The 8821-nt window shown below is 41.9% G+C and overlaps 1 protein-coding gene across 1 annotated transcript in view; it reads right to left on the bottom strand.

Moving 5' to 3' along the window:
- The window catches only part of tmc6b (transmembrane channel-like 6b), a 20921-nt gene that overhangs the window by 3494 nt on the left and 8606 nt on the right, over positions 1–8821 (bottom strand). The window contains exons 5-17 of the mRNA XM_010785647.1: positions 7697–7852; positions 7498–7606; positions 7329–7410; positions 5765–6022; positions 4713–4927; positions 4333–4477; positions 4062–4217; positions 2023–2207; positions 1845–1935; positions 1661–1758; positions 1481–1576; positions 1314–1389; positions 761–894 (exon numbers count right to left, since the gene is read on the bottom strand). Of these exons, the coding sequence (XP_010783949.1) occupies positions 761–894; positions 1314–1389; positions 1481–1576; positions 1661–1758; positions 1845–1935; positions 2023–2207; positions 4062–4217; positions 4333–4477; positions 4713–4927; positions 5765–6022; positions 7329–7410; positions 7498–7606; positions 7697–7852 (1801 nt within the window). The remainder of the gene's footprint in view (positions 1–760; positions 895–1313; positions 1390–1480; positions 1577–1660; positions 1759–1844; positions 1936–2022; positions 2208–4061; positions 4218–4332; positions 4478–4712; positions 4928–5764; positions 6023–7328; positions 7411–7497; positions 7607–7696; positions 7853–8821) is intronic.

Raw genomic sequence — 8821 nt, 5'->3', positions numbered from 1 at the left:
AGACAAATTCCGTGTTCCGCCCTACAGCTTAAATTCCTATTGCAACGAGATGCCACCCTCAAGACGGTAACATATCTTTATAACCACCACCTGGACCGCTTCTCTCCCCATCCCCGTGTGGCTGCATGTAGCAGCTGCGTGTGTGTAAACTGCCCCGCCCCCTCGCACACAGACGGGGGAGAGAGATCTCGTCTAGATTGAAAAGATCGAAAATACATCATAGACGCATTTTTGTTTGTCTTTTTGCATATTAGAAACGAGTTGGCGAAACTAAGACTGCGATATAATGTTTATGTAGCAATAATACATATGACATATTTTTTTAAATGTCTCCAGTACCGATAAAAAGACTGATAATGTTGGAGCTTAACGGCGCGTAAAACACACGTGATGACGTCACCAACGAATCGACGACTGAATTAGTTGGCAACTAATTTGGTCATCGATTTTAATCGATTAAGTCGATTAGTTGTTGCACCCCTATTGGTGTTAGGTGGCCATGGTAACAGTGTAGCTATACACTCTGAGGTGTCCTTAAACAAAACAATACACTCTCCCTTGTCCATTTCTTTAGAGTATATTTCTATTTTGATTGTGCTATTATTTCCTGAAACTTCAAAAGGGAAATTATTAGGTTTTGTTAGGATATGTAAGCACCGTGTGTGTGTGTGTGTGTGTGTGTGTGTGTGTGTGTGTGTGTGTGTGTGTGTGTGTGTGTGTGTGTGTGTGTGTGTGTGTGTGTGTGTGTGTGTGTCTGTACCTCCACATGGTGTAAGTGACGCACACAGAGGCGCCGAGGAAGGAGGGGAAGCAGAGGAGCGTGATGAAGACGGTGGTCATCTGGCTCACTCTGTACGGCTTCCTGGGAGCCTGACAGTTCATCATCACACTGCTCTGTCGGGAGAGAAAACACAGACTGGGGTTGAAGGTCACCGCATCTGTCATCAGAAATCTGACCAACTACTCTGATAGTGGTTTTGTTGTAAAAGTCACAGATTAACTTTCATACTGAAATCAAATATCAAAATAAGATCGCTGAATTAACATTAGAGCTTTAACAATTGTCACATAAAAAAATACTATGGTATTCCACTACTATACACATCTTTTTTGTACACAATTTATAGACAGTCTGCAAGGATGCAAACAGTTCCAAGGCCAAAACAAATCTAAAGCTGTTTTATAAGCTGGGAATTTATACCAGAAGATTAAAAAGAAACAGGGGAAATAAAAGGGTTTGTCATTATAAAAAAATAAATATATTTTTGGCTTTTATTTGGAGAATTTGAATTGAACTTTTTCTAAATACTTACCATTTTAATGTAGAAGAGCAGCAACAGTTTGAGGATCTGCACTGCAGGCAGGACAGGAGTGAAGAGAACGCCTAACCTGAGAAACACAATGTTTAATGTTAGCACACAGAGGCTATTTGAATAAACTGAACATGGCTGTGTGTAAATCTGAACAGTGCGTCTGTTACCAGGCCAACGTCTGTCCGTAGATCAGTTCGAGGACGTTCCTGGCGATGTCAAACACCGGTTTCCTCCTCCTCTTCAGCACCTTCTCAGAGAACAACCTGCAGACGACACGAGGAGTTGAGTTTACGTGAGACTGAACTTCAAACAAAATGCTCTGCTATAAAATAAAAAACAAATATAACCTCCAAAGGAACTCTCCAAACAAGGTGTCCAGTATCGTGAAGATGAGGTCCATGAGCAGGAAACGATAAAGCTCCTGGCCGACAAAAGTCTCCCAGCACTGAAGACACAGTCAGCCATTAAACAAAAACCACACAGAGCAACATAAGCACAGATGAAATAAAACGGTCACTATCATCATGTTACCTTCAGGCCAATAGTCTCGGGGTCAGCAGCCACCCGACCCAGCCAGTGATAGCACAGGACTCCCAGCACGCTCACTTTCAACATCAAGTTTCTAGAAGCCGACAGCAAACCACAGGTTACCAACCAAAGTCCACCAGATCTGCACTTTAACGTGTAAACTGGCAGCATGTGCTCGTACCTGCCAATGGAGACATATGTGCGTACAGACGGGGACTCGTAGTCCTCCATCCAGGCAGCCAGGTTGAAGAGGCCGGGCAGCAGAAGGTTGATGAGCGACACCAGGACGGGGAGGGCCAGCAGAATGGCCTCGTTCAGCAGCGGGTTGTTGACGGGGACGCCACTGCGCAGAAGTAACTGGAGGTTCTGTTGGGCGGAAACAATTAGGTTAATTACTTTCTTAGCTTTTTCCACCGATATTTGTTGTTCTACTCAACTACTGCATCTGTAAGCCAGCATGTGTTTCTTTCATACTACCATATGAGTCACCAGTGATCTTATTTGGAATTCACATTTATGACGTAAAAACTGAGCTGTTTTATGCTGATTTTTTAAAGTAGTTATTATCATGTTGGGCCTGTTAGCACTCTCTAGTGGGCACCAAAGGTTTTAATTTCCAATTTGTTAGATTACATTTGAACAAATTGTTGTCTACATTTCCAAAAGATGTCTTCCATAAAAAATGTCAAATAAAAAACTATATTATCATCAACCATTTAAATGTTAATATAATGACAATAAATCAGGTAGAGAGACATGTTTTGGCATTGTTAGATGTCTGTTTGTTCCCTGGGGTGCAGTGATACAAAATGGATTGTTTTTAGAAAGCAAGAAAGTGATGTGTTGGGAAAACCCTAAGCTTGTGGTGAGGGTATCAGACCCTAAATACAATACATCTGGATTCATAATGCAGTGATGGTTAAGGGTGAGCAGTATATTGATTTAGCTAATTACAGCTGGCAGTGGCAGCCAGGTTAATTTGGTTCTCCTGTTGATGTTAAGTTTTTTGATTGTTTTATTTAGAAATTGGTCCTTGGGATTTCTTCAATCAGAAGTGTAATTTAAAGGTCCCATGTCATGCTTTTCCGGTTATTACCCATCCCCTTGTGTGTTATGAAGGTTTTTATGCATGTAAACTGTGTGCAGAGTCAAAACCCTCAAAGTACACCCTGTAGCGAGTAAAACTCTAACACAGAAAATACCTCCCCAAAACGCCTCGTTGGAGATACGTCACTGTCCATTGATTCTTCCGGGTACCTCATGATGTCATGCGTTACCCGGAACCAAATGGACCAATCCGTTGAGCCGTTACGTTACGTCCGCGGAGCCGTTACGTTAAGCCCCCGCTGATTGGTCCAAATTGACCAATTCACGGACTTCCTCACACACACACACACTAGTGCAGGCAGCTCTGCTGATCTCTCCTCCCTGACAGTTGGGATCGCGGCGAAATTCTCTCTGCAGACCCATTCTCACAGCGTTTATCAACCTTTTTCTTACTCAATATCAAGCCACACTTATTGTTTTTACTTCGGCTGTGACTTTTTGTGTGGTCAGGGTGAGTCTGGCTGTGTTTCGCTGTCGCTAAACAAGGAAACCACACCTCCACGGAGCTCAGCGCAATTCACAACGTCCCAACCAATCAGAGCACACTGTGCTCACAGGGAGGGTGGGGGCTGGAGCTATTGGAGCTACAACGAGCCGTTAAAGGCAGAGAGTGAAATTCAGTGAATACACGTAGTTTACAGAAATGCTGTATGAGAAACCAAAGTGATTTTGGAAATACATACAGCCTGAAGTCTGAGTGTGGCGGCTCAATCCCCAGTTACGTTTGAGTCGCCGAGAGGCTAAACTTGGCTATGAACTGTGACGCGTTTACGAAGAGAAAGTCCATAGTGAAGCAAGATAGTTTTTGGGATATTTAATAAACAAAATCATAACATAGTAACTATGGAAAAAACGGTCAACAGAAAAAATGACAGCACAAGCGAACCCTCTGTCCTCCGCACTCGACATCAAACAGGTGACTTACATAACCAAACCACACCCATGTGACAATTACCAGAAGTGCTCAACAAACAAATAAAAGTGATTTAAACAAATAATAATAATACAAATGATGAACTTGAGCTAAGCAGCGTTATGGCACCTACACTGAGTATTCACCAATAAAAGTGTAGATTCTTGGACACGTGGACTTTGTACCAAAACACGCCTCACCTGATGCATGTGATCAGAGCAGTAGTAGATGGCCAGCACACAGGCCGTGGTGCTGGCCACGCAGATAGCCCAGGCCAGGCCGTGGACCATCAGCCTCCACAGCCTCTGGCACCGAGTGTTCTTCACCTGTTTGTGACTCACCTCTGCCAGCAGCTCCTGGAGAGAGGGGGGACGGGACGTTAGAGCACAATGGCACTCCTGCATGCCAATTATATGACAGACAAGGAGAGGGAGGAAGTGCTTTTGTAAATTAAAGTGTGTGTGTGTTTACCTTGAACTGGGTGCAGATATTCTCAGACATGAGTTTGACGGAAGATTTCTTAATGACCTTGAAGTCCCAGGAGCAGAAGGTCTTTATTGCCAGGATGCTGTGAGATTTGTCGATTCGGAAGCTCTGCCCAAACGACTTTGACATGCTGCGGGAAAATTGCACATCAACATGATTTGAACTTCTTATGTATAAATAAATATCTTTGTTTTTAATTTTTTTTCACACTTACTTTAACTATATGTTTATATAAATATTTGTATTTTTGATTTCATTCTAAAATGGAGCATCTGTCACAAAACCCAATGTCGCTTGGTGAAAATAAATTTTCAGAAATGTAAACCGACCCGAGGCATGTTTGCACATGTTTGAAAACACTGTACCTGTACACAAGAATGATGCAGGTGAGGAAGGAAGACACTCCTATGGTGAAAAAGTAGGCCAGCGGCATGTTGTAGGGCAGGTGCTTGGACACACAGTCCGGCATGGTCCCATTGGACAGAGAGACATCGTGCACCCACCCATCATCCCTGCAGCTCTTACCCAGTGTGTAGTTACAGTAGTAGCCATAGTACATCACAGTATCTGAGAAATAGCCCTGAGACAAAAGGAGATAGAAAACTATTTACACTTTGCTTCAAACATAACATTTTTATACTTAGTATTGGTCAAAATCTAGAATATGATTATTCACATCGTAAGCATATTTTTGACTTTAAAGATTCCCTCCAGACATGTTCAAATACAATTCATACAATTCAAAAAACACTTCTGCCGTAAGTGGAGGTTTACATTTTCAACATCACCATTGTGTAAGCTGAATATTGAACCATATTTGTATTCCAAACTTGTACAAACAAGCCTTAAACAGAGACCAGAGAAACCTTGCCTCCTCAGCAGATGTAAAAACCTCCTTACAGCGGAGCTCAACTTAAAGTGAAGATTCAATAAGCACATTTCTTTAGTGGAGGGGGGCTTTGATTCCTGAAGTTTAAAGGGGCCCTATCAGGCTCATTTTCAGGGTTCATATTAGTGTTTTGTGCGTCTAATGTGATAACAGAACAGCATGTTTACATGCTTTAATGTTCAAAAAGGGCTTTATTTTTCTCCTACAGTGCTGCAACACCTCACATACAATGTGTTGAAGTGCCAGCCAATAGAAGAGTGAGTGTTACATAGTGATGTCACTATAACTAAACAAAGGAATCCAATGGTGGCATTTCAGGCAGATTGTGTGGGAGAGAAACTCCCTCTGGAGGGAACACAGGGAAAGGGAAAACCTCACAAAACTAATACGGCCCTTTTAAAGATGGCTGAGGGAATGGACTCATCATTCAGGTCTGTAGCTTCTAAACACAAATCAAGGATGTGGCGAGTGATTTCTAATAACTGAGGCCTCAAAGGGTGTGATAGGTGTTGCAATAACAAAGCTTACGGCGCCGGTGAGGAGCTCCAGTCCAGTGAAGGGGAGTCTCCCTGCAGACGTGTCTGGACGGTGCAGCGCCTGAGGCAGCACCATGAAGGCCCCCGTTAACAGGAACAGGAAGACGTTGAAGAATAGTAGGGTCTTTAGGAACAGGAAGTAGGAGAGGACGCCGCTGCCGAAACGTCCGCTCACTCTCTTGAGCGGCACTTGCCACAGATGGAGGGAGTGCAGGAAGGAGAGCCAGCTGTACCAACCCTGCCTCGCCCCCTGGGGAGGAGAGAGAGGGAGAACAGGGAGAGACCATCACTTTAATCCCAACAACAATCATTTATTTGTGTACTACATTATTTATAGTAATTTAATTGGCCACCATATCCAATTTTTTCTTTCCACCCTTTTTCTTGTGGTTCACTTTTGGGCTGACAGGCTGAAAGATGCTAGTTTGATGAAAATGGGAATGTTCAGATTTGATTTGAAATATCTATCTATATACAGTATATATTTTGTTGTATTTATTAGTGATGCACACATAAAATAAACATTACTAACTGAATGGTTTCATTACGAAGTATACATCTTAAAAAATAAGCAAAAAAAAGGAGTCACGCTATGTTTTAAGCAGCAAACAAAACAAGGTGTAAAGACGTGTTTAGATTTATTAATAAACACGCACCACGTCATTTGGCAAATGAATAGAAACTAAAGGAATAGCTCCTAGAATTATTACTCAACAAATGACTCTCAAAGCAGCGTCACAACTCCAGACAAAGTGTACACACATGTGGTTTAGTTTGAGAGTTTCTGTGACTCACGCCCTCAGAGCACTGCTTGGGCAACAGAGCGATTACACTGCCTGATAACAACATCTACAGTACAGGAAGTACCCACTGACACCCAGTTACAGCCTCTGAGGAAGAATGTCTTGCGCTGCCTTTTTAAGTGCAGTGTGTATTTGCCAGTTACCATTCGATAGATATTCATTTACACGTCTGTAGGAACTCACAGGACATGTTACATTTAAAGGTTATTTACAAAGGGTTGAAACAGAGATAATCATAACAAAGTCTAGACATGCAATCCCTTCATTGAAATGGAGCTCAGATCACAAGTAGCAGGGTGACTGATGTGAGTAACACTGACTATACTATTGCTATGATACTGTAAAGAGCAACAAGACTTCTCCACACACGAATTACATTCATTCATTATTGTGTTAGGATTTCATGAATTTTGTTTGTGTTTTCTGTTATTAGGAGTATGTCATAATAAGTTAATCAATCCTGTAAAAACGTGTATGAGAGTTGGTACTGAGAGCATAGAATATATTGAGAAAAATGGAAAAAAGTAGCAAGAAAGAAATGTAAAATGGACTTCAACTACATATGAAAAAACCTGCCAAATACTTCGAAGTGTACCAGTACAAGTTAGAGTCCGCGCAAACTCCAACTGATAAAGAACGCATGATCCAATCACAAAGCTCTACGAGACATCCCAATTGGAGATTGGGGTGAGATTAATGTACTGGCAAAAAAAGGAAGTAGAACATAGAAAGACGTTTCTGTAGGAGACTTACATTGATGATGTAATATTTGAGTTGACTGCAGCAGGGAATGCGACGAGAAAGCGTGCGTTTCTCCTTTTGTAAAGCTAAGCTCCTGCAGACAGAACGACAGAGGGAGTCATTTAGACTGACACATAGCAAACACCTTCAACATAGAAAAATAATAACTCACTGCATCTACCTGAGTTCACTCTTTTCGGAAACATTAAGAGGCATCGCTCGGAGCATCCGGATTCTGTCGCTGACTGACAGGTTCTGCAGGTTGTTCACCAAACGGTCCCTCTTACTCACTGTTACACACAGGTGGGAGAAGAGCGGATGTTATAATCTTGACAAACAGCACAGTTTTTATTCTGGTCATTTGATGTCCTTCTGCTCACCCTCTGCGTCCGCACTGTCGGTCTCGATGCCGTAGCCCCGTATGCTGGGTCTGGCAGAGCGGGAGAAGTCTCGGATGGCGGGTCGGCTCTGTCTGCGTCTCCGGAGCTGCATGGTGCGGTTGTAGTACTGCGAGATGATGGCGCCCCTGTTGCGACCTGACAGAGGACCAGACTGATCAGAGTGGGCCGGACCAGTAAAATCATAGCATAATAACTCAAAATGTTTCCCTTTGTTTTAGTGCAAAAAAGTTCATTCTGAAAATGTTCACATTAAATGAACTTTCTTTTTACAAAACAGTATGAACAACCTTACATTTATTGCAATTTCAACAATTCTATGCAGAAGTTTATCTATCTTTATATCACAGTGTCTCTACAAAGTCACCGGTATCTGGAATTGAACAATATAGTATTTTACTTTATGATCAAAACAACTTGTCGAGATCTAGAAATTATTTTACATTCATTTTCAAATCTGTGTAGCAATCCTGACCACCTGAACTGACACACCACCATACAAAATAAAGTGGGAAGTATTAATAAGAAGGTTACATTCCCCCTGCCTTGTTAATGTTTACATAAAAAAAACATAAAAGTTGTAAAGAATTGCAGGTAATGTGTCCTCTGTCGTCCCGTGTATGTTTGACACCCCTGCTCTAACATCTTCTTGCATCCAGGTCGGGATTGGTCATCTCCATCTCTTTTCGTACCAACGTTTTTTTAATCGAATAACAATCCCATGACAATAAAAGAAAGCTCCTTGGCGTCTCTTAAAACAGTGATGTTGCATTTCCAGGCCAACCATAATTGACTTTTCTACGGCATAAGACCTGCCAGTACGCCAAACATCCAAAATAGATGTTTAAAATGCTCATTAAAACAGGAAAACGACAGGATTTTGTCATGTTCTGTAACAAGTATAAGGTTTAATGAGATGATGGAATCAAAGTTGAAGTGTATAACATAAAAAGGCACACATGCTGAAAACCTAACCCCAGAAGGTGGGTCTGGGGGGATTCTCCCCCAGGGTTACCCGTATTTTATAATAATTATACAGCCCATCACTATCTAAATAATAAAAGAGAATCTCACATGGTCTTACGCATCAAATACTACAATCATAAA

The sequence above is a fragment of the Notothenia coriiceps genome, unplaced genomic scaffold, assembly GCF_000735185.1.
Source record: "Notothenia coriiceps isolate Sejong01 unplaced genomic scaffold, NC01 NC01_scaffold00028133, whole genome shotgun sequence".
NCBI lineage: Eukaryota > Metazoa > Chordata > Actinopteri > Perciformes > Nototheniidae > Notothenia > Notothenia coriiceps.
Note: the sequence above shows the minus strand (reverse complement) of the source record. Positions and strands in the feature narration are given on the sequence as shown.